Genomic DNA, 26,100 nt, shown 5'->3' with positions numbered 1-26,100 from the left:
CAACGAGGTGTCGCGACGCCTAGCAGTTAAAGCGAGTGCCTGCCGCTAAGTTGGCCACCGACGCCGCCACGTTTTTTGCTTTGGCTGGCTGACCAGGTTGCTGCGACGACGCATATCTCATGCGGCATTGTACAACGTGCCACATGTTGTTATGCATGCGCGTTGCCACTTTAATGATCTTGTCTGTGGCAGTTAACAAATACCAAAAGCGAGAGAAAAAAACAGAATAAAATCAAAATAAACACGGGCAACAACAACAACAACAAGTGTGGTGGTTGACCACCAACGGAGCTTTTATTGGCTTGAGTGAGGCCTATTAAGTCATAGCGGTCATTATTGGCCATTTCACGGCTGTGAAATTTTTATTCTTTGTTTCAGCGGCGTTGTTGTTGTTTTCGAATTTCTTTGTTTCTGGTAATGATGTAGCGACTTGCAGCTATGTTGTTTTGTTGTTGTTGTGGTTGCTGAGGCTTATTTGAATTTCAATTTTCGAAATTTCCATATTTTTGCTTAGCAAATGTAGCTATGTTGTTGTTGTTGTAGTTATTATCGAAACTTTGTTTGTTTCTTTTGTTGTTGTTGTATATATTTTATTCATCCCACTGCTGTTGCTGTTGCTGCTGCTTCTTCTTCTCTCTCTACGAAAACGATTTCTCATAATGCTTTTGTTATTGTTGTTTTATTTATGAATAATTACCTTTTATATGCGTTAATAGATTATGTTGTAAATACACAATACACAACAGCTAAATTCAATCAACGCAATCGTTACAACAACAACAAACATGCACATTGTGTCTCTGCGTGCGGCCCCACAGGAGAAGGGCCAATCATTGGAGTCAAAAGCCTTTTAGTGTTGATTAATATTTAGACTTGTGTTTTGTGAATTTGTGTTGTTGTAATGGTTTTGTAAATAGTTGAATTAAGGTGTAATGAAAAATCATAGTCATAATCTGGTAACCGAGACATGTTTTCAGGGTTGTAAATGACAAATTGCTAATCGTAAATTAGTTTGTTTTTTTTGGTAATTTTTGTTAGAGAAATCAGTTCAGTTAAGAAATGTACACAAAGCTGCATATAAGTGAACCAATACATGCTTTTGTAGTATAAAATTATACTATTTATAGATTAGTTGGAATATATTTCAACTGGAATGCGCGTAATTATTTTTCAGAGTAGATAGCCTGAGAAACTCGAATTGATAAGCATATATGTACATAACAGACTTTTCTTAGCTGATAGAAAATATCAAATTAGAGTGAGTTCTTGTTCTTCTATATAGTGATATATAAATCTATCTGGATCTATCTTCTTTCAAGAAAAGAAACTCGAACTCATTCTCTCTATCTCTTCTTACTTCTAATCTATTATAGAGATTCCAAATCATTAAATATGCTTGGAAGTCCTTCAATCTTTGCAGGGAACCCTGACGAATAAAATTTTGCGATTAATACAATAATCTTAACTTCGAGAGACAAGCTGATGGGTAGCTTCACTAAAGTGAAAAGGGGCGTAATGATCTAATATACTAAAATTCTGCCAACACTTTTACAGAGCTCTTTACATTTGAATAATAACACGATTTCATGCAGTAACTTAGAAGATAAAGCCGAATTATGATAAAATTAGTAAACTCTAAACTTTTTTGCCTAGAAAAAAATCACCCATCATTCTCGCCCTGCTATAGGCTTGAACGATGATAACATCTGACGCTACGAGATTTCGAGAGAAAGGGTTCTATACAATCTGTCCGAACGGCCGAAAGAGTTCTCAGCTCTAGTATCGAGACTGATTAGACTTGTTTGAGTGCCTGGATAAATTGATAGTTCTGGAAACTTTAAGGCTTATGCCTTTCTAGGACAGGCACTTCAGTCTCAATAACCGCGGACTTGCTGGATCTCAGACTAAATCAGTAAGCCCTAGTCGACTACCATCAGTTGTGTAGTTGTGAAGTCCTTTTGGCACATAGTAAATTGCAAGGGATTCAAAGAATTCTTAGCGCTTGGCCAGGTACTGCTTTTAATGGTTGCAGAAGGTCTACCTGAAAACTATCTGATTGGGATTCATGCAGTAATATTGAAAAAATTACCCAACGTCAGGAGCATGAGCTGTTTGGAAGAAGATAAGATAAAACCATTCAACACTTCCTACTCGAATATCTCGCTTTTGGCAGATCAAGGCAAAAAAAACTAGGTGAATTAGCGTAAATAGAAAAAAACAAAACACCTAAGTTGATTTCTGATACTTTCAGGGCGTTTTGCCGATAGCTGATATTCGGCTACAGAAGGATCATCATCAACTACTGGAGGATGATATTACAAAGGAACTGTACATAATGGTGTAACCTCACCGCAAATGCTATCTAACCTAACCTAAATACAATAATTTAATCAGTTCTTCACTTTAATAACTGTTTTATTGAAACTAAATTCTTGTGCTATTTATTCCTTGTAGGAACGTTTACAAAAAATGTAATAGAAAAAAATTTTAAAATAAACAATTTAAGTTAGCACCAAACTCTGAAGACATTACTGAAAATTGCTCCATTTTGAACTGACCTTAATTTTAGCTTAGACAATGCCAATTTTCACCTCAATCGACTACTGAACTCTGCTCTACATTTAAAAGCGGCAACCCAACACAGCACGAAAATCACTCAATTCAACACACTGCCGCTGTAAGTGCGCATTATTTCACACCTGATCGAGCGACGCAATCAAATGTGCAATGACACGCACATTAAAGAGAAAGAAAAACGCACAGCCGGAGATTGTAAAAATGCGTAGAAATTGCAAAATTCCAAGCGTGTTCGCAATAAAACATAATTTAATTGTGAAATTTTAATTGATTTCGCATCAAAAAGTGGTTTCCACCTGTGCGCCCAACTGCGTGTGCATGCCGAGGGGGGTGCATGTGGAGGCCTCATTTGAGCGATCGCTATTGCTGCTGCGCTTGCGTTGCTAATTGACGAAGTACGCATGCGCCGACAGTCAGGCGCTGAGGAGCGTGTTGCGTAGCGTTGAAGATGTAGTAAAGCGTGTGTGTAGCTACGGCATTAGTGGCGCAGCCAAGCACGTGGGGAGTTGTGCCGGCCTACTGCTGTTAAATTATAATTTAAAAATTTCATAAGCCCGCCTCATCTGCCACTGTTTTGTGTTGAACCGCTTTCGAGCGGCATTTTAAGTATGTAAGTCGACAAGTCTTGGAACTCTTGTTTATAGAGCTTGTACGGTAAATAGTTTAATTAGTTACAATGAACTATGTTCGCGATCAGCATTGGAGTTGTTGGAGAGGTGAGAGATTTGATTTGCAACTGACTGACTCTTCATTGCATTTATTAAAGCATAAAGAATAAAGAGATTTTAGAGTTAATTTTGATCAATCAGTTGGCTGCTATATGTACTGGGTATGAAAAAGTCTTTTCGTATTTGCATTGATGTCGTTGCAGTCATATATCTCCCATGATACCAATCACATAGTGTCATACCGTATAGTATTGGAAAGAAAAAAATTAAATTCGGGAAATTTGAAGAAAAGTTACAGCTGTTCAACAATGAGGAACTTCGCTATATTTTGAAATTTTTGTATAAAAAATGGTAGAATGCTACGCATTACGAAGACGATGCTGTATTAGTTCGTGTAGCACAACAATGGTTCGCTCGCTTCCGTTCTGGAAATTTCGATGTGAAAGATGTACCTCGCTATGGTCGACCCATCGTTGAAAAAGTCTATGAAATTATGGAAGAGATTGGTTATAACCATCCCATAAGCAGCCATGACATCGCTAAGAAACTTGACATTCATCATTAAACGTTTTTGAACCATTTAAAAAACGCTGGCTACAAAAGGAAGCACCGAGGGTACCACATGATTTTTCGGTGAAAAATTTAATGGGCCGAATTACCATCTGAGATTCTTTGCTGAAACAAAATGAAATAGAACCATTTCTGAAGCGAATGGTAACAGGAGACGAAAAGTAGGCCAATTATGACAATAATGTGCGAAAAAGATCACGGTCCAAGCGTGGTGAAGCTCAACAAATGGTCGCAAAGCCAGGATTGACGCCTCGAAAGGTTATGCTGAGTGTTTGGTGGGATTGGAAAGAAATCATCCACTATGAGCTGCTCCAGTCTGGTCGAACGATTGATTCTACATTTTACTGTCAACAACTGATGAGATTGAAGCAAGCAATCGAAAAAACGGCCAGAACTGATCAACAGAAAGGGCTTCGTCTTCCATCAGGACAACGCTAGACCACACACATCTTTGATGATACGGAAAAAACTGGAAGAGCTTGACTGGAAAGTTTTGACGCATCTACCATATAGCCTTGACCCTGCACGATCGGACTACTATTGCTTTCGGTTAATTCAGAACTTCTTTAATGGAGTAAAGTTGGCGTCAAGGCAAGCCTGTGAAAATTACTTGTCGCAGTTTTTCGCCGAGAAACCAGAAAAGTTTTACACTGATGGAATAATGTCTCTAGCAAAAAAATGGCAAAAAGTGGTCGACCAAAATGGTACATATTGGGTTCATTAAAGTTCATTATAAATATAAAAAAATAAGTTGAAGTTTGATTAGAAATACGAAAAGACTTTTTCGACTACACAATATTTACATAAATATCTTCAAGGTTTGATGATTATCTGTTCATCATACAGAGCAGATGAAGAGCATGTCTTAGAGACTTTGATATTCTTCATTTTCAAAACGTAAAATGGCTGAAATTCTAATAACATTTTTTAAGCAGGAAACACCTTAAAGTAAGGCTTTTGAAAAAAAACTCCAGCGTTAAGTAAATACAACCAACAAGAAACTGGATAACCTAAAACCTTTTCTAACTTAACTAATAAAAAATAATAGCGCTTCACATAAACGCAGCAGTTCAGCATCTTCCAGCGATAGCTATGTGACACTTACATTAGACATAAACAAGTGCCAAGTTTTTGCATGTCTGTCTTACGTTTTAAAATTCCTCAAGCTTTTTAACAACATTTTTTTCGAGCAACTCAACTCAACCACTTTAAGCGCTTACGATTTACAGCCAATAAATTAATAAATTATCGTATTAAAATAAATTGCATCTAAACGTTCTTAGTTGCACATTAATTAAGTAGATTGAATGATTTATTGGCGGATCAAGTGTCGCGCGCGCATGCGCAGACCGGAGCAGGCTAGCTGGCCGGACAGCCAAGCACAAGTGCATAGATAGAGCAAGGACCGCGGCTAGAGGCAGGCGAAGAGCCGGCTTAAATTGATAGTGTGGCAAGGAAAAAATAGGCAAACACACGCGCGCGGCAGGACGAGGCACAGCTAACTTGTTATGCCTCATTGCTGTCCATTCGACACTTGCCGCGCGCTGGCAAGGAGGCGACAGCGCTGCAGACGCAAGTGCGCCAATTATGGATGGTCAGCAGTTGATTGCGCTGGGTGGTGTTACACAGCACCAACTCAAGTGTGTGTGCGTGTGCAACACAAAATAATAACAATAACATTAACGAAGCGCATACACACGTCCGAATGTGTGACAAACTTGGCGACTGGCCGACTTGCTGACTTGCTGGCACGCCGTTTGTGGCTGTGGTGTGAAAAAAGTTGTTTGAGGCACATTAAGTGGCGCTCAAATGCTACTGCCACAAGTGCCATCACATTGCGCTTTTGCTGATTGTTATCTGCAAATATGTGATATGAAGTGTTGATGTTGTTTGCATTGCCATCGGAAGGCAAACGCACACAGTCACATACATTCACACGCTTCCACACATGTGTCGTCTTCGTTGTTGTACGCATAGTTTGGCCGCTCTCCGTCCACTTGCTGCGCATCGCGAACTTGTGCGCAACAAAGCCGTCTCAGCGCGCTTGTAACAACAACCTGAGACTGGTGAGTGAGTTCTTCAGACCAAAAGCAGCAAAGTGTTTGACGTGCGAGTCGTTGACGTTGACAACAGCATCATTTGGCTTTTATTTTAATTTTTCCCCCATAAAGTGGTATTTGCTACGGTCTTGGACACCTAAATAGATACACTGCATTGATTTTTATTTTTCGAAATTGAGTTGAGAATAGAAGAGACTTAATTCTCGTTAATTTTCGGCGTCGTTAGCCTTCGTGTAAGAACTTGTCAGTTTATGGTGATCAGTTATCCAAAAATTGCGCTAAGAGTTTCAAAATCAGCGGTGAGATGAGATTTCTTTCGGTTACTTATTGGTTATTCAATCAAGTGAGTCACATGAAGGATCAATAATATTTCCCTGTTGGTACTTTTTGCCTTATAATTCAATAAGATTCTTAAACTTTCTGACATCAGGAGAAAATAATGCTCACTTCAATAGAGTCTTCAAAGCAGGACTATCAAGAACTGTTCTATTATCTCAAATGGCTCAATATTGGTCCCACCGATGAATTATTTCCCTCGAAAAAAATGTTATTTTCACAAGCATTCCTAATAAGTTGTCAGGCCACTGCAGTGCCTATATCTACTTGGTGTGTGCGTGTGTTTGGCAGGCGTCACACATTTTTATATGCAGCTAAAATTGCATTTATTAAAAAGCCATCTTCGGTCGCACTAACTGAGTGACTCCATAAGCAGCGCAACGTCAGCTCATCAGTGTATTGGTTGTTGTTGCTGTTGTTCACCTCACCACTTTTGGTGTGTGTTTTGTTGTGTTCGTGCCAATTACGTTGTTGGTCGCGCATACCACAATCTAAGTATTTGCGCCGTGCGGCTGGCCTGTTTAGCCTGTTGCATGCATCATCGATAGTCACCAGTAGCCAGCGGCAGCTGTTCGCCGCCTCAGCAATGTCTTAATAATAATTACGCGAACGTTTTTGACTTCATTTAGCAAATTGTTGTGATGAGCTGTAATACTGGAGTCATTGTTGTTGTTGTTGCTACGGTGTTGCAGCAAAGCGGTGTTTACAATGTGTACGAAATTGAGTCATTATCGAAGTGTTTATTACTTGAACCGATACAAATACATATCTACAAGTATGAGTGGTGGCATTGTATGCATGTGAGTTTGTGTATGTGTGTGTTTGTTTATGTGTCTGTGTGTGTCTCTATTTGTTTGGCCAGTGTGTGATAAGTGGTAAATTAGCATTTTATTGCCTTCCAATTAGGTAGTTAGTTAACGCCAATGTCGTTGCATAAGCCACGCCATATTCAGACATTTCGCTGTATGCACAAATACGGTGCACAGTGGCAAGTATATAGTTGTGGCAAGCTCTCAGACATTATTGATTGTGAGAATATATTTTTTGAGTTGCTTTAATGGTGAGCAAATGGCTTTCAATTAGAACGTGATTTATTACTAACTTTTTTTTGGACATCTGTAAATGTGGCAGGTGCTGCAGTTAATGATGTGTAGGCAAGAAATCAATATGATTATTTAATTCATTTGGATGTAATAATAGTAGCAGCAGCTCAGATTTTTTCGAAGCTTTTATAAGATGAGTATCTGGTATGCTGTGAAAAACTAGCCAGAAGTGATGTAAATAAAGAAGAACTATTTAGCCTTGGAAGCTGGACAACTTCTCACATCGCTTTACCAAATACTCAAACTTTTGTCTATTGAAGCCTTGTAAAATTATCCTCAACCTCTTTCCTCTATTCTATCTAATTACCAAAGTATGACTCTTACCGCTTCCCGCGCTACTTAACCAAACTAACTATTTGTTAGTCAACCAGCGAAAAATTCCCTCGTTTGAGTGGAATATCAAAAAATTTAAAAAACAAAACACCACTTGAAAATCATGGTGTTGGGATCAGAGAGATATAGCAGAGGTTGTTAACATTTCATATGGATCGACTAAACATATTTTAGTTATTATTTTTGGTATGAAGCGCGTTATTGGTAGAGTGTTACCTGACCGGAATGAACGCCCGAATCTTTTTCATAAACGACTCCGAATAAAGCATTAAGAAGATATGCCTGATTTGTAGCTGAGCACCCATTCATCAAATGCAATATTACTGATAACAGGAAGACTCAATATGACCTCAAAATTCTTCAGTAATCCAGCGAATGGCGCTTCAAAAATTAACGAAAACGGCCACGGTCAAGATGATGCTCATCATTATTCATCAGGGTTAAACTATCAACAAAGAAGTGTCTAGATGAAGCATCGTAACTGACCGCATTTCTGGGTATATAGTTCCTAGAGTTTTTAAAACTATGGTGCTTCTCACTTTCTAGCAGTACTTGTTGGCTCTCCATTTTGCCAAACATGAAGCTACAGCCACCGTATTCCTCAGATTTGCTGTCTCTGGCTTTTTCCTATTTTCGAAAGTAAAATATCCTCTTCCGGGAGCGCGCCATGAGTCATATCTCAGCCGAAGCTTAAACAAGTATATGTTAAATTTTCTTCTTACTTCTTTACGCTAAATATATTTCCTTAATTCAGTGTTCCACCTCATCTTTATATCACATCTTTTTAGCGGTACACTTCGTTATTTTTCAAGTTCAACGTATGATTGAGCATTGGTTTTATAAAAAAATCTACCTTTACTTTCTTTTCTGATTCGGCATTTAATTTTTTGGAAGTTCCTTTTCTTCCAAGGAGTTCGTGATTGATGTGCTGATATGACGCTGGTAAATTAAACCAGGTTTACCATTAGTTTCACATTTTATTATGATTAGCCATTTTTCGGTCATATGAGGGTCTGGATATACAAGTATTAAGGTAAAAGTATACTAAAGAGCTAAGTTCTCAACTAATTATTTAGATCCAAATTAAATTAGAGTTAGAATAGGAAACTGAGAAGGTAAGAGTTGAATAAAAAGAATTCAAAAATTTTTTGAAGCACCCTAATATATGTATATGTTATGTTGGATCCATATTCAGTGGTTAAATAATAAGCGAACACATTTGAGTTAACAAAACAATTTCCAGCTAACGGTACTTCTAAATTTAACCGCAATATCAAAACTAACCTACAAAAGTCACCTAAAAATGGTAACGGGAGCAACCTGCCACAGAAGCCTAATCAACAAAACTGTCACAGCAAATGGCTTTCACTTAGCATATTGCAAAAACAACAAAAAAATATTACTAAATAGATATGCACTTAATGGTATAAGCTACACAAGCTTACTACATTGATATGCCACTTATTGCAACAGACACTACATATGCACCAGCGCCGCCAATCAGCTGGAAAATGCAACACCTCAGCGTTGTCTAAATGATTCCATTATAGAAACATGTTAAAAAATTAGCTAAGAGCCTGGTCGTCAACACCCGAGCATATAAATCAAAGTTGAGAAAAACAACAATAAAATCATGGCAAGTGGCATGTGGCAGGATCTGGCGGTAAAGGATGAAGGCATTTTAAATGCGATAGTGCTATGTGCACGTCAATTAAGATACGAAATGGATAGATGCACGACAGACAGGCGACGCGTCGCACAGACGACGGCGAATGCCATGCCAAGCGGCAAAGTTGTGGTGTAACAACCTGTCGTCAAGTCGGTCACTTTGTTGTTGAAATGGAGAAATAAAAGTGTCCCCTGATAGCTGCGTACTTTCGTGCTAATTTATACGCCTATTTATAATGTTTTGAGGGAATGTGTGTGTGAGTGTGTCGTGCGCATGCGTAGCGTCGTTCAAGGCGCGCGGTAATAACACCCTCAGCGCCAAAAGTAAACAGTAGTGGCGAGTGGCAGCATCATTAGCAGGCAGCAACAGTAGCGAAAACAGTAGATTGAGCTGCCAGTTAGCGGTTAGTATGTCTGCGAGTTTTGTAGTAGAGATTCTGCTTTATCATGATGTGCCTAGAAGTGTGGGTTTTAATGCTATATAAAGCTGTTTGGGAGAAAAAGTTGCTGAGGTAGACCCTGTCACATATGTAAATTTTATACTTTTTTGAAAAGTTGCAGAAATAAGTTGGAGGTGTTTTACAATTTCGAGCTAAATTTTCGTTTGTGAATCAAAAGTGGTAAGAAAAGATTGTATAATGATTACATATTTGATTACAAGTAATGTAAAAAACAAGGAATAACCGAAAAAATTTTTTAAGGAAAGAATTGTGTAAGGTATGAGTATTGGTTACATATTTGACACTTGATAACTAGTAATGATTACATATTTGATTACTAGTAATGATTACACTTACCGTAAAAAGAACTGGTAATTCAAAATGATTACTTAGTTTGATTACTAGTAATGTAATAAATAAGCGATATCCGGACAATTTTAACGAAAGCACCTAGGAAATTATCAGTATTTTGATTACATATTTGATTACTAGTAAGCGATAACCGAAGAAAGAATTGTTTAAAGTGTGTGGATTGATTACATATTTGTTAAATACTACGATTACATATATGATTAGTAGTACATTACATATATGATTACTAGTAACGAGAAGAATTTGTAATGATTACTTATCTGATTACTAGGAATCTAAAAAAAACCGAACAAAGGACTGTTTAAAGTATGGTAAGTATATTGATTACATAATTGATTACAAGTAATGCAAAACTAAGCGATATCAATCTATCAACCGATAATTATGTAAAGTATCAGTAATGATTTCGTACTTGCTTATTACTTAGTAATGTGAAAACAAGTAAACTAGTACGAAAGAATTACAAAAAAAATATAAGCATACACTACAAATTTGATTACCAGTAATGCAAATACTTATATACCGATACAGAGCAGTCCTTGTGGGTACATTATCTTACATAACATAAGTATATTTATTATCAGATTTAAGATTCCTAAAGTTCCATTTGATGTATTGAAACTTGCCAATACAACTGATTTTAGGAAGGATATTGAAACTAACTCAGAAATAATTTTTCAAATCAAATTTTAAATCGGAGTGAAATCACCCTGATATATAAAATTTGGAGAAAAATATATGTATACGAGTATAAAAGTCAAATAAAATTTCCTTCCTTTTTCACCAACAAATCAAATAATATTTATCCATGCCCCAAGTTATAACAAATTTTTATGTAATTCTATTTAACACACAATTCGAATCGCATTAAGAACGCGAGTGTGCGGCTACTATAGGAAAACGCTTTAGAAGTGCGCCACGTCCGGAACAAAGCGCGCGCCGCGGCGCCACCAAACGTCGAACGTGCCGCCGGTGTGCGCCCAGCCATTGACACAATAAAGTGGCAGCAAAGAACGCCGCCGCCGCTGACGCCAAGTGTTGGCGCGTGGGCAGCTGTGAACTTACACAGAAATTATGCCAAACGCTGAGCATTATAAACGGATATAAGCGCACAATTACGTGCACTTAAAGATAAATGAAAAGAATTGCATGGAAGAAAAGAAAAACCAATTTTACGAAATCTTGCGCTGACCAGCAGGATTTAAGTTTTGCCCGAAAAATCATATTTATTTGTTTATTTATTGAGCGGTTTGCGCAAAGTTTAGCAACTATTTGCATTTTGTTAGCAATTTATTAGCGTCATAAATCGCATGCGATTTTTCTCAACTGCCATTGCGATAGCGCCGCGGCACGCGAGATGCTGTGACAAACACGATTGCTTATGTGCGCGGATGTGTGTGTGTGTGTGAGTATAAATGATAAATATTTTTATGAATCACTTGTTTGGCTTTTGTTAGGCGCCTTTGTTCCATGCAATTTTTTGTTTTCATTTTTTTGAACTCTTTGCTATTGGTGGCTGATGCCTTTTGCCCGCGTCTGTGGTCAAACGTAATGCTGGTAATTATGATGTAGATAATTTTGTGTACAATAATTCACCGAAATGCTAGAAATGTAATTTGCCAGCTGAGCTAATTCGTCGACACAATGCTACTTATGTAAGTTGAGTGATAAGAATCAGTGTCTGCATGGCTGCAAATGCAAGTGTATGTGTGATGGCTTGTATGTATGTGTGACAAATTGTGTGTATGTGTGTGTGTGCGTGCGAGCGGCCGCTTTGGTCCAAGTGTAAGGGATTTTAAACAGATTTAGGTTAATAGCATTGTGATAAGTGTCGCGCAGACACTTTGTGGCATGAAGCAAATTAGTGGTAATATTTCGGTGAACTCAATAATTTTTAAGCTCTTAGCTAAATATAAAAGATTTCTTTTCTTTTCTGCATAAAAGTAGTAAAATATTGATTGCAAAAGACAGCAATAAAAAATATTTTCGGTATCTATTTTTTTCTATGTCAGCATAAGATTTTATAGAGGGTTCTTTACAAGTTAATATTTTTGCAAAAGTAAAAAAAAAATCAGTCGGATTGAAACACCTGCGAATTTCTTTAATTAATATCACTTATAAGAACATATCATGCCAGGTTACTTTGTATTTAAGTATTAAATGTAAGTCAAATACAAACTGATGACTCAAATTTCAATTCGACTCACCAAATTGTCCTTAAATAATGCAGGAAATTTATCTGAAAATAAAAAAATAAGAAATTAGGTGAAGACATAGCTATGAAGAGATGCCACATGTTTAAAATATTTTTTTTTTTTAATTATTGAAATTTATAAAATATTATAATATGACCTAATGTGTAAGAAACATGATTTTCGAAAATATTTTTGTGAAGAGAGTTGCCACCTTTTTATTCAAAAAAACTATTTTCTTATTGATTTAGAAACTCTTTGGCATTGTAATAAAATTTTATGAAAATAATTTTGTGAAGAGAGTTGCCACCCAGATAAAATTGTATATTTAAAAAAAAATACTTACTTCTAGATTAGAAAACTCTTCATCATTCCAATCAAATCTTATGAAAACTTGCTAATGAAAATATATTCAGAAGGTTGCCACCTGATTGAAGTTTAAAATTACATAAATTGTTTTGACAACTAAAATATTTATGAAATTATTAAAATTTGTAAAATATTATTATTTGACCTAGAACTTTCAATATGTAAAATAAAAGACTTTTGAAAATATTTTTATGAAGAGAGTTGCCACCTAAATAAAATTCAATAACAAAAAAAACTATTTACTTTTAAATTTGGAAAATCTTCGTCATTGCAATAAAATTTTTTGAAAATATTTTTGTGAAAAGAGTTGCTACCCAGATAAAATTCTTTATTAAGAAAAATTATTTATAGATTTAGAAACTCTACGTCTTTACAATCAAATCCAATGAAAATATTTTTTGTAAAGAGAGTTGCCACCTAAATAAAATTTTTTATTCAAACAATTTAAACTATAAGTAAGATATAATTAGAAACTTCTTGTCATTGTTATCAAATTTTATGAAAATAGTTTTGTGAAAAGAGTTGCCACCTAAATAAAAATTTTTATTCAAAAAAAATATTTACTTACAGATTTAGAGCCTCATCGTCATTGAAATTAAATTTTATGAAAACTTTCTGTTGAAAATTCATTGAGCGTTGCCACCTATTTGAAATTTAAAATCAAATACATTTTCTTTGAAAGTTAAAACATTCACATTAGTTAAAATTTTAGCAATTTGTTTATACATTAACATTTATTATTCTTTCCCTATAATTATATTTATTATTTTTCATTTTATATTTTTTCAATTATTCTATAATAATTTATTTGAAAATATATATCAAACGTATTTTTCTCATTCAACACAAGTTTATTGTAGATTTTTTCCACAAACACAATTGCACTAATCAAGCTTCACCCGCAACAATAGCCGCTCAGGTACCTGTTTACTTAAGACAAACAAAAGACTTAAGACACGAACTTGTCAAACAAGAGCCAGTGCAATTAAACAGCTAACGATTATAATTCGCACCGAAAGCAAGCCAACAGCTGACAACAAACGGAAAACAAAAAACAAAAGGCTGAAAAGAATCAAGCTAACTTGACAGGCAAAAAAATAATTCCGCTAACTACTTTGGCAAATTTAAATTACTTCTTTTGCCAATTTTTTTCAGCAGCATATAATTCAATTCATTTACTCTTGACTACTTCTATTTACTTGCAGTTCACTTGCGCACGCCGCGTCACCACTGTCAGGTGCCGCTTTGCGCTTACGGTGCGCCCTGTTGAGGGGGTGTTGAGTTTTTTCCATTAATTGTCACAATGTCGCGGCACAAACAACAAATACGTCGATATTATTTATTTACTTTTTCTTTATGTCAGACGAACCAAAAACAAAAAAGCATTCGCAAGCGAAATAGTAATGAACTTGGCTTTGGTATTAGTGGCGTTTCTGTTCTCTAGCAGCATTCTAGCTGCCAATTTTTTTGTGTGGTCACATTTGTTACTTTTCATGTTTGTTCGTTTGCACATTTCCTTTTTTGGGCTTGTAACGCGTTTTTGATCACCTTTCCGCTTCTTGAGACACTTTTAATACACCCTTGCAGCCCGCCTTGCAAGTACAATTTCACAGTTGTTGGCTGAGTTGAATTGATCCTTATCAGGTATCACGAATATTTGTTCTCCAACCTGAGGAAGTTGTGTTGTGTTGTAGTGAATTCGCTTGTTGTTGCTACTATTGTTGTTATTTGAGTTGTTTTCTTTAGCGAACTTGTATATTTGCACTGTCGCGGAGAGAAGTTTATTGGAGATTTTTTCTAAGTAAACAGAATTCTTTATAGTTGGTTTTATGTAGAAAAAAGTTATTTTCAATTATTCTTGGAGAGTAATTTCAAGCCAAGTGTGGGAATAGTATTTGTACTACAATATAAGTATGTATATTATTTTAAAGAAATCTGTGAAAGTATACCTAGAAGAATACCCTTTCGTTCCTAGGACTTAATGGCCACTGCTTTAACATATAGTGTCTGTTTGCTTTTTTGGCGTCTTTCCTGGAAATCTTATCTTTCCATTATTCAATGAGGATACGACTTGCAGCCTTACTAAGAAGAGTCATATTATTTCTTAGAAAACCGTGTGAAAGTCGGACCTATAAAATATGCTTTTTGGAGTAAGCAGGCAAATTGAACAAATTTCGAAGCCGAGTTGCTTAGATCCAATAAGAAGAAAATATATTCGAATAATTTTTTTCATATGAAGATTTGTTAGACTACTAGACATTATTTAAACTGACAACACGTTTTAGCAGAGAGATAAGGGATCTATTTCAGTTACAGAGTTGCCACCTCTTTCTTTTAATTAAAAATTGTGCAATGTCACATAGAATTCTCCAAAAAGTGTGCATAAGAAGGCAAATAAACGAAAAGTTAAGAGGAGTTGCCATCTGTTTAAAATATTTTTTATATACATTGCATAAGCCAAAATTCATACATTGCCATATTGAATTCCGAAGAAAAATACAGCAAATAAGGCAGATGAACATACAGTTAAGAAGGGTTGCCATCTGTTCAAAATTTGTTTATTAAAATTTAAAGTATAAATTAAATATTACACAATGTCTTATTGAATTCTTAAACAAAATACGGCAAAGAAAAAAGGTAAACATATGGTTAAAAAGGGTTGCCACCTGTTTGAAATATTTTTATTAACACACAATGTTTATATGTATACAAGTTAGACATTCCGCAATTCCTTTTTGTATTCTTAAACAAAATATGTCTAAAAAGATATATGAAAAAGTGTTGCCACCTGTTTAAAAATTTTTAATAGAAATTAATAAAACGTATAACATGTTACAATTTGAGCTCGAGCTGTATGTTTAAGATAGCTGACTTTTGAAAATATTTTTCGAAAAGAGCTGCCACCCAGATAAAATTTTTTATAAAGAATAAATAATTTATAGATTAAAGAACTCTTCGTTATTGATAAGAAATTGTATGAATTTTTGCTATTGAAAATATAATGTGTAGGGTTGCCACCTTCTTAAAGCTTTAAATCAAATAATTTTTTTTTCATACTACAATACTGCAATATAAGAACCAAATTTAAAATATTTAAGAAATTTTACGATTGAAAGTCGTGTTTGAGCAGAGTTGCCACCTATTCGAAATTTTCAACTGTAAAAAATGTACGAGATCAATAAACTCTACTATATGGTTATCAAAACTGATGAAGACCAGGCTTTTAAAATATGCAATAAAGAGGGCTGCCACGTATTTAGCAAATTTCAAATTTGATAATTGAATATATCCATGATCTTTTTAAAAGTATTGAATATAATGAATTTTGGCTAAATAAATTATTAGGACGATATGACTTCCTCTTTTTAAAGATTGAGGCAGATTCCTTGCCAGCTTCATAATACACAGTTATGGGAACACACAGAAGAATTACCAGTCGCCAAAGCCCTAACATTTCCCGCATCACATTAAAGTAAACTTATGCAAATATACCACCAATGCAACAACAAAAGACTGCAAAATAAAATAATTCTTTTTTCGACTGAAAATCAGGCAAATATTAGAGAAATAAATTGCAGCGCAAATGACCATACAAATTGGCGTAAACGAAAAGTCCATTAAGGCGCTGAAAAATTAATTTAATTAAGAACATTTGTAAAAAAGCAGCATAAATTTGTAAGGCAATTTGCTGTTTAATTGACAGAACATTAAGGCTAAATGCAACCGCTGCGACAGAGCAGTTTTAGCTGAAATTAAAAAAAAATATATATTTAAATAAAAAAATCAAAAAAAAAATTAAAAACACACACCGGTTCGAAAATGCACTAATAAATAAACTGCAAACGAAAAAGAAAAAAACTTACAACACATGGCGAACGCGAAAAATACGAGGCGCACAAACAAACATTTATTTTCGCTAATAAAATCATAAACAACAAAGTGCCTAAGACAGCGAGAAACGAGCTAAATCACAACAAGAAAATATCAGTCAGTGGAAAAATCCAGAAAAAAAGTAGCAAAAAGAAAAAATAAATCTACGGACACATGCTCGTGCATTTGTGACTCATGCGCCAGTCTGAATTGGACAGGGCAAATAGACGCGTTGCAGACATGCAACCAAAAACATACTCCGTGAGGCAGTCAGTCATAGACCGGCAGCCGGTGAGCCGGTTTGACGAAAAGTAAAAAAGGAAAAAAAATAATAATAAAGCAATAAAAGATTTGCTTAGTTACTTTTTTGCAGTGAACTATTTCATTGAAGATTTAATATTGTAGAAAACGCATTATCCAAAAACCTGTGGCGGCTAAAACCTCGCTATTGGATCTCAATCTGCCTAGTGACGTTTTGAAGTTTGAAAAGAAATAGTGGCGGAGGAGCCAAATATAAAGCAGTACTTCGTCTTCTAATTAGCCAAGTCTTCCTTCGATCATTTTCGATAGCCTTTTGTAATTCGGCGTCAAATCGGACGAATAATTTGGTAAAGTACTATATAGTTTCAGGAAACTTTCTATTTCATCCTTCTCCATGTACTTTATACAGACCTCGCCTGGTGAATACCAAAAAATGTAAGTTCTTACCTTTCTGGACGAAACAAGCCGCCTCTTGCTTGGTCTCTGAAGGGTACCAATGGATTCACGCTGCAATGGTCCCACGAAGCAGAAACTCTATCGAATTGCTCTAAATAAAGCAAATATAGCTTTGAAGTAATCTCGGGGTTGCTCTTGTTGTCAGTAAAGAGCAAACAGTCGTCGTGGTGAAAGCTTTCATGCAGTATGTGACCCTTATGCTCTGTTCATTCAATCGGCAGTAAACTAGTATGAAATCGTGGACATCGGTTACATTGCACTCCATAGCGGCTAATTTTGGCTCTCACCTATCAGACTGTCGTTGTACAATTTTTCCAGCGGGCAGGGAACAGAATTTTTCCTCGATAAGGTATGCCTTTCATAAGAGGCGACTGAAAACCTGCACTTTGTCTGTTTTTTGGCTTCCATCAAAATTTCAGCATTGCCATGTCAGAAATAGTGCTATAATAGTCAGCTTGAACTGATATTAGAGACTTTGAATGAGAGTCCTTCTAATGAAAAGACATTTGAAATTCAAGCGAAAAATGTCACCAGTCATTGAGTTTGTTGGGTGCTCAATTGATAGTAGAAAAAGCTACAAGGTCTGACAGGAGACTAAAATCTGGTACCACGGGGAGCAGTAAGACCTTCGATTTCGCTCCAAAGCCAAAGCTTTTAGATTGTCCTCGAACCCGACCAAGGTAGAAAAGGTGTCCCTTCCACCTGACCAATTGGAATAAGCATTCATTATTAACGAATAAATCTAATAGATTTATAAGGTCCTAACATAGTCAACTAACTCAAACGTAAACCAGCATGTAGGCAACAAAATAGTTCACAATCTCTCCACTTTACTCTCCACATAATACACAAATTCGTTGGTAATTGAATACTTACCAAGTACCTGCACGCTTCCGCATTGAGTGAGCACGTTTTCGCACAACCAAAGAAAGGTGAACGAAAGGCAAAACAATAAAAAAAAATAAATAAAAGTTAAAACGAAGAAAAAAGCACAAAACTCAACCAAAAATGCGGTTTTAGCGAATTTATGATGATTTGGAGCAGCGAAACCCAATTGGCGCTGGCGGTTGGGGCGACATCTTCGGCAATACGGTAGCGCATGAGGTCAACGGGTAAATCACGAGCGGGCGCACGCCTGCGCTGCCGCCTTTAGTGGACATGAGCAACGCGGAACGCTTAAGTGGACCAAAATTATAATGAAACGTGCTTAGGAATCGCAAATTACGCGCCGCCGACTGCCGCAATTGTCTTAAATGCATATAAATATTTAACAGTGCGGCGCTGGCTAAGCGATGTTGTGAAATGTACAAATATGGCGCAGCCGTGGAGTTCAAAGCGACCAAAAAGTTTACGATAGAAAAAGGCACTGCGCGCTGCTAGGCGAAAAATGCAACTTGCTGTGGCATGGCAGTGCAGGGCTGGAAGACAACAGCAAAGCGAGACCCTGCACCTGGCGGCCAATTAGTGCAATTATTAAAAATCCATAAACGCTCAGAATTACATAGTTTTTATTATCGCATAATTGTCGCGCAAGCACAGCGCACTTCACGTTGTGGATTTCCTTGTTTTTTAGTTCCGCGGTTGTGCGTTTGCTGGTGTGTGCTGCATAAGACCAGGCGTTGTGTGACACATTTACAGTGGCATAAACCCATAAAATGGCATTGCCTGCGTTCGGCCTCACTGCTGTTGTTGCATTGGGTGGCGGCTCTTGGGTGTTGCTGGCAATAAAATGTTTATTTTGTTGCTTTTGTACTAGGAAAATGTGCAATAATTGCCTGTGGCAAGTACGAGTATTATTTGTTGTTACTGCCGCCACTAATGATTCAGCGAGCACTTGATGATGCTGTTGGTGATAATGACACTGAGTGCTGGGGGCTGTGCCTGGTGCAAAATGCTCTAATTGGCGGCAAGCGTGAACAGGTAGTACTTTTATGGTGCCTATATTTTTTTAGGGAAGGTGAAAAACTAAGATGCGAGTTTCTCAAGTGTAGCGCGGTGGCAACATTATGACAATTCAAGATTATACATATGTCTATGTACATATATACATACGTACAAAGTGATATTTGTGGAGATTATATTGAAAACGAACACACAAGCATATGAATTAGTACTTTTGTAACTTGGTAGACTAGATTTGTAAACTCCAAATATATGCGCATGAAGGGCTCAACTTGCATAATACTCGAAATTTGCCAAGTCGTGGAAAGCAAAAGGGTTTTTTGGAATTCTAGCGAAAATATGTATTCTCAGGAAAATAAAGAAAATTTGTTTTTGAACGAATTCCAACCATTGGACTTGATAACTCTCGAACCATATCAATATGACACCCAGAAAAACATTTTTGTTACGTATGGGCATCCCAATTTTGTAGGCCAAAGAGTAAAGGCTTTGGTAGCTTTTAATATCAATTTGCCCAAAGCGTTCCTATATTCAAATTTTCATGAAAATGATATGACTGCATTATTGTTCGTGACGGTTATTTCAGACAAATACATCTTACAATATTATTTGATACGTTTTTTGATTTTTTCAAGAATACTGTAGGAAATTTTAAGAGCCACTATGGGAGGCCCACCACCTACCGATATATATATATATTATATCAATACCTTCTACCTTAAATTTGGATTGCTCAACTCTCGATATTTTTCTTCTCTATGACAAACATGATATCGGAAAACGATGCAATTCAGCCTAGTCTTTTGAAGGTTAGATCTAGCAGCAAATCATTCACATTGACTTAAGTTAAGTTTTTATGTAATTGATTCACACTTTTCAGCCTTCCTGTAATAATATTTTAAACGACTGAAGTTCAAATCCACTAATCTAGAAGAAGCCAAGTAATCGGCATAGAAAGTAAGGCTTCTGAGGTTTATCGATTTCCATTTATTCTTACTTAATATAATTCTGTAATCTATTTGTTTTTTATTTCGTTATAACATTACTGAGAATGGAAAGCACTGAAATTATAGAAAATGTTTGAAGAACTTGTGTTCTTAGAGGGTTAGGTGGGTTTCAAAACTTTAAAAAATCTATTAAAATATTTTCCTAAAATTTTAAATCGGTACGAGTAAAGTTCTTAGTTTTATAGACTCTTCGTAAGTTCCGTCCATCAGGCCACGTCGGTGTAGCGCACCGCAGGTACATATAAAGTATTTTTCTCAAAACTCCATTTTTTAAGTCGGTTGACATGATTTCTCGAAAAGTTATATACCTATTTAGTTCGAATCGTGTACACATCTTTAAAATAATATTATCTAACTATTGAACGCAGGATTTTTTTCATTACAATTTATTTTTTTAAGCCAAAAATGGCGAAAATTTTACTAAAAAATGAGATTTTTGTTCAAAGTCTAAGAAAAAATGAAAATTTTCATTCGTTCAAACACGAGATTTTTATACAAGTATGTATATGTACTAAAGAAATATATATTTTTTTTTAATTTTAGATGAAGCAATAATAAGTTATGCTGTCCACAGCGAGAGCACCCTTTTTGTGAGACGCTCAGGGAGATGAGGTCTGAACGGCTGAAGTTTAAAATTTTTATATTAAAATTTCAGGAGACATTGTTCAAATATGTACGGTTGATATGATTATTTATAATGAAACCCATAAGCTTCAGAGTAGTTATCAAGAAAAACTACAGCTTTTTCCTTCTATGCAAGCAGTTTACTAATTGTTATATATATAAAAACATGAAAAAACGTTAACTTCGGCTGCACCGAAGCTACAAGCTCTTGATTCCGATCGTTCGGTTTGGATGGCAACTATATGCTATAGTGAGCCGATTTGAACAATTTCTTCCGATATTACATTATTTCAATGAACAATAACTCATACCAAATTTCGTGAAGATATATCGTCAAATGTGAAAGTTTTCATACAAGAACTTGATTCTGATCGTTCAGTGTGTATGGCAGCTATGTGTTATAGTGGTCCGATATCGGCAGTTCCGACAAATAAGCAGCTTTTGAAGAGAAAATGACTTTTGCAAAATTTCAAAGCGATGTCTTAAAAACTGAGGGACTAGTTCGTATATATACAGACAGACAGGCAGACGGACATGGCTAAATCGACTCAGCTTAATATACTGATCATTTATATATATACTTTATAGGGTCTCCGACGCTTCCTTCTGGGTTACAAACCTCGTGACAAACTTAATATACCCTGTTCAGGGTATAAATATTAATATATGCCCGCATATTCTTATAAACATATTACGCATTACGTAACTTTGGCTAATATTAATGAGTTGCACTCACTCGAATGTTTCCGTAACATTTTTGGTTCTCCACAAACGAATATACGTTATCGCCAAAGCGAGCTTCCTATAAAATCTTGTATATACTAGAATATGAAACGTTATTTAACGAGAAATAAAAGAGTCAAATATATTTTGGGAAATGCTTATCACAACTCAAAATAAGTAGAAATAATAAATACATATATATAAAAAAAATTATATGAATGGAGATTTCGATGCAAGTAGGAAAGCTTATGCCATTTACCGTGGAATTTTTTCGTAGTGCATCAATAGAAAATTTCTTTGAAAAGAGTGGAACCATTAAAGTTTTTAATTTAAAAAGTATTTAAGAAATTGTGGAACAAAATTTAGTACTTTTAATCTAAATTTCATATGAAACCCCATTATTCAAACCGGGTCGGGAACGCGTCAGCGACGAACCATGTCCAGAACGGCCATCAGCGTACACGTGATTTTGAGGAATAAATTAAGAGTTTTAAAACTATGAACAAGGTCTTACTACTTTTTGCTCATAGCACTATGCTCCAATCAAGGAATCAATGCGATCTTAGGTGTATCTCCAGCTTTTCGGAATATCGAAACTCTCGTTTTATATTTTTTCTGCTCTAAGATCATTATTAGCTAAGAATTTTAAAGAAATACGAGTTTCATCTCAACTGTAATACTACAACCTAAATTATCCCTAGTGGGTATGTATTGAAAATAAATCTTATTATGTAGTGAATGGATACAAGTATATCAGTTACAACAAAAAATGAGTGAAAGAGAAGAGAGATGCGATAATTTAGAAGCTTAAATTTAATAAAAATATGGAAGGCCAAGTTCGACCGAAACCGAAGTGGTATATACAACAAGTGTCTGATTACCCAACTAGATCAAAAGTAGTCGAAGACAAGAAGCATATTATAATATAATCTTTTCTTGAATATTTTTTTGTAATAGTTCTCAAAAGAAGTGAAAATTTAATGTTTTTAAAATATATTATTAAAAAATGTTGGCTGGTTAAAGTACTTTCGTGCGTTTTAAAGGATATCCTTATATTTGTAATTTCTGAGAGATTTCGACAATTTTATACGGCGATGATATGAAATATATCAAAATTTACCAATCCAAACAGGCTTAGATCATCGAAATAACAGCCCTTGGTCGGATGAAATCCAGGTCAATTCGGATTACCCAGAACCGGCTGTCGTTGGAATTAATGGAATGTGTTAATTGGGATTAAATAGTTTATGAATACAATAAAATCACCTCTGAGTTTGTGATTATTTTAAAAAAATTTTAAAACTTATTTTTATTTATCAGCAAACCGTGTCAAGTATTTTCTAAAAATATCGCATGTTTCATTGCATTTGCGATACAAAAAAACCAGGAATGAGTCAGAGATGGGCTGATAGTTGTTATGAAAATAATGTCACTCGTCACTCACTGTATAATAATATATAATTTATATATTGTACATATAACCAGTGGGAGGGTATAAAAAATAACCGAAAGTTTGGCAATCTCCGAAAAAGCTGTGGTTTACATAAATAATTTGATAAAATTAGTTGCTGCCTTTAAGTTTTCAAAGTCAGTTGTATTTTAAGCGCGACGCGCAATTCATTATTTTTCCGTTTTTATCGTGGAACCTAAAAATGTTAAACTCAACGCGCATTCAAATTCTATTACTGCTCTTCTATATAGTAGCAATTTGTAGGCAACCGCACGCCAGCGGTTTCAAAATCGAGGATTGCAGGGCATTGAATGAAACGACCAATGTCACCTGCTACACACCTGCCAAGCAGCAATTCAACATCGATTTTAGCAATGAGGAGCACATCAAGATCTACATCTACCAGGACAAGGAGTCCAACACTTCGACAATGTTTCTGACATGCCAAGGCAGTGATGAGGAAGTCTTGCACATCGGCGACAATCTGCCGAGGTTATCATTGGAGCGCGCCAAGATTATCACAATAGATGGCTGCATACCTTTCGAGGGTATATTCAAGCGGCTTGGTCTCAGCGTAGGCACGCAAGTGAAGCTGCAACGTGGCATTACGGATATGCCACTTAAGCGCGAATACCTCAGCAGTCTAACGAAGGTCAAGAGTTTGCTGCTTGGCGGCTTCGAAGCGCTGGACGAGCATGTGCTGGCAGGTTTTGAGAATTTAGAGACACTTGAATTGACGCGTATTGGGACAGCGCTGCCAAGCGGCCTGCTGGCGCCAGTCAGCGCGCACTTAACGCAACTAAATATGCGCGAGAATAACATGACAACGCCGACAAAGGGACTTTTTGCGTCGCTACAACAGCTCGATGCGCTCGATTTGAGCTATAATGTATTGACCAGCATACCGTCGGGCACTTTCGATCAACTGTACAATCTCACCGTGTTGGATTTGAGCAGTAATCACTTGAGTCACCTGCCAGCTGACGCCTTCCAATCGTTACGTAAACTCAAGCGTCTCTTCCTCTCCTACAATCGCATACAGCAATTGGAGCCGAACACATTTGTGGCGCTCTCTGCTTTGCAGGATCTCAAATTGGATAATAATATACTAGATATTGCGACATCCGTGGCCTGTAACATCTTCGATGGACTCCACAGCCTGGAATATATGGAGTTAAACAATAATAATTTGAGCGTTTACTGTCTACCGTACAATATGCGCTCGGTGAGCGTGGACCTGTCGTTTAATAAACTGAAAACATTATTGCTACCGCCTGGTGAAAGCGAGCCACGCCAGTCGGTCAACTTAAATTTGCGCCATAATCAGCTGCAATATCTGAGCGATGAGACCTTGCAATATCTGCACGACTCACTGGCGCAACTCTCGTTGGCGCACAATCCTTGGCAATGCGATACTGCGTCATTCCTGTGGTTGGACTTTATCAAACTGAATAGCAGGCGTATTTTGGACTTGGCGGATGTGGACTGTTTCAATGACAATGCGTACTGGAATGTAACCCTGTTCAAACCCAGAAAAGTCTGTAAATCAGTGACGTCACTCTATTATATAATCACTATTGCGGTTGTGTCCGCACTGGCAATAACGGCACTGATAGCGGCGGTGTTCTACAGGCGCAAGGCGATAAAGAGAGTGGAGAAGTTGAAGAGCGCAAAGCAAGTTGAGAATACGTACGAAAATGTGGGTTATCAGGTTGATCAGGATGTGTACTAGTTTTGTGATTACATACATAAATTAGTTTAAATATTTAATAATTTTTGGCTTATTTTGAACGTATTTCTCCAAATTACGAGCTATTGAAAATCTGTAGTCAAACATTAATTGTAGAAAGCTTGTGTTATTTGCGACGAATGCTAGTTTTTATAAAATAAATGTAATAAAAAAATATAATATTAAATCCTTTAGTTTATTGGAAGTAAAATGTATGAATTTATAAATAAAAATTGATTGACTCGTTCAAACTGGTGGAAAAAGCAGTAATAGTAAAACTCGGATTAAATTTTGGTAGTTCCAGCTTTATTTTACATGCTATGCTTTTCTAAAAATGGTCTAGAGGCCTTTGAGATATTCCATAAAATAATAGGTGAGTGAGTAGCCTTCGTTTAATGTCTGACAAAAGTATTCAGATATGTAATATTGCAAATGAAACTCTATTTATATATACTATTTTCAAATGGAACTGTTTTGGAAACTAAGTTCAAAGCCATTTACAACCTGATTACTTTAAACTGAGTCGAATTTCAAGTACTGGTAGCTTAGACTACATTCAGACACAGCGACTTTTCTCATGGTGACTCGCAGTGTATTTGGTAGAGCGACAAGTTTTCAGATCATTGGCATTAGAATTTGAGAAAAAAATATTAATAGGAGCACCAAACAGAAAACACTTGATATAAGTTGCTCCATTGGAACTCAGCAAACAACGCGTATAGAGAAATATACAGAATGAGCTTAAACGTAGGAGTAAAATGGTTCCATAATAACAGTTTATTTAATAGGGATGCTACAAAAGTATACCGATAGGGATAGCAAACGAGCGCTATGCCCAATTTACGGTCATCATAATCGTCCTAAAATATCAACAATTAAGGGTCTAGTGGGAAAATTCTCAATTCCCTAATCAGTCTCTCAGTCCTCACACGTCGTTCTCAAACATTGGACATCTCTCAAACGCCATTGCGGCGAACTTTGTGAAAAAATATTGACCTAAATCTTTACAAGATCAAATTGATGCAAGAACTGAAGCCGCTTGACCACCAGAATCGTCGTATATTCGTGAGTTGGGCTGAGCAACAACTTGAAAATCATCCCGTCATTGAAATCATCTTCAGCGTACTCCATGAGTCACCATTGCAAACCCAAAAAAATACGGTTTGGTGCGTCATTGGATCATGATGATCAAGACTGGCATTTTACTGTGAATCTGAATAGCTATCGCTCAATGATAACCGAATATTTTTGGTCCGAATTGGATATTATTGACTTCGACAATATGTGGTCCTAACAGGACGGCGCCACAGGCCACACAGCGAATGTCACAATCGATTTATTGAAAATCAAGTTTGGTGAACGTGTTATCTCACGAAATGGCCCAGTCAGT

The 26,100-nt window shown here is 36.2% G+C and overlaps 1 protein-coding gene across 1 annotated transcript; it reads left to right on the top strand.

The window, feature by feature from the left end:
• The first annotated feature begins 23,114 nt into the window (after nucleotides 1-23,114).
• On the top strand, nucleotides 23,115-24,935 carry LOC105230825 (leucine-rich repeat-containing protein 15). The gene has a single exon (XM_011211811.3). It carries the CDS (start codon nucleotides 23,184-23,186, stop codon nucleotides 24,711-24,713), a length of 1,530 nt encoding a protein of 509 aa, XP_011210113.2. The 5' UTR covers nucleotides 23,115-23,183; the 3' UTR covers nucleotides 24,714-24,935.
• Nucleotides 24,936-26,100: the final 1,165 nt, after the last annotated feature.

Source organism: Bactrocera dorsalis, chromosome 1 (assembly GCF_023373825.1).
Source record: "Bactrocera dorsalis isolate Fly_Bdor chromosome 1, ASM2337382v1, whole genome shotgun sequence".
Classification (NCBI taxonomy): Eukaryota; Metazoa; Arthropoda; class Insecta; order Diptera; family Tephritidae; genus Bactrocera; species Bactrocera dorsalis.
The sequence above is the reverse complement of the archived record's forward strand: the minus strand, read 5'-3'. Positions and strand labels throughout refer to the sequence as shown.

Bases quoted from the DNA above. Each gene is read 5' to 3' on its own strand.
- LOC105230825 (XM_011211811.3), top strand. From the start codon at position 23,184: ATGTTAAACTCAACGCGCATTCAAATTCTATTACTGCTCTTCTATATA.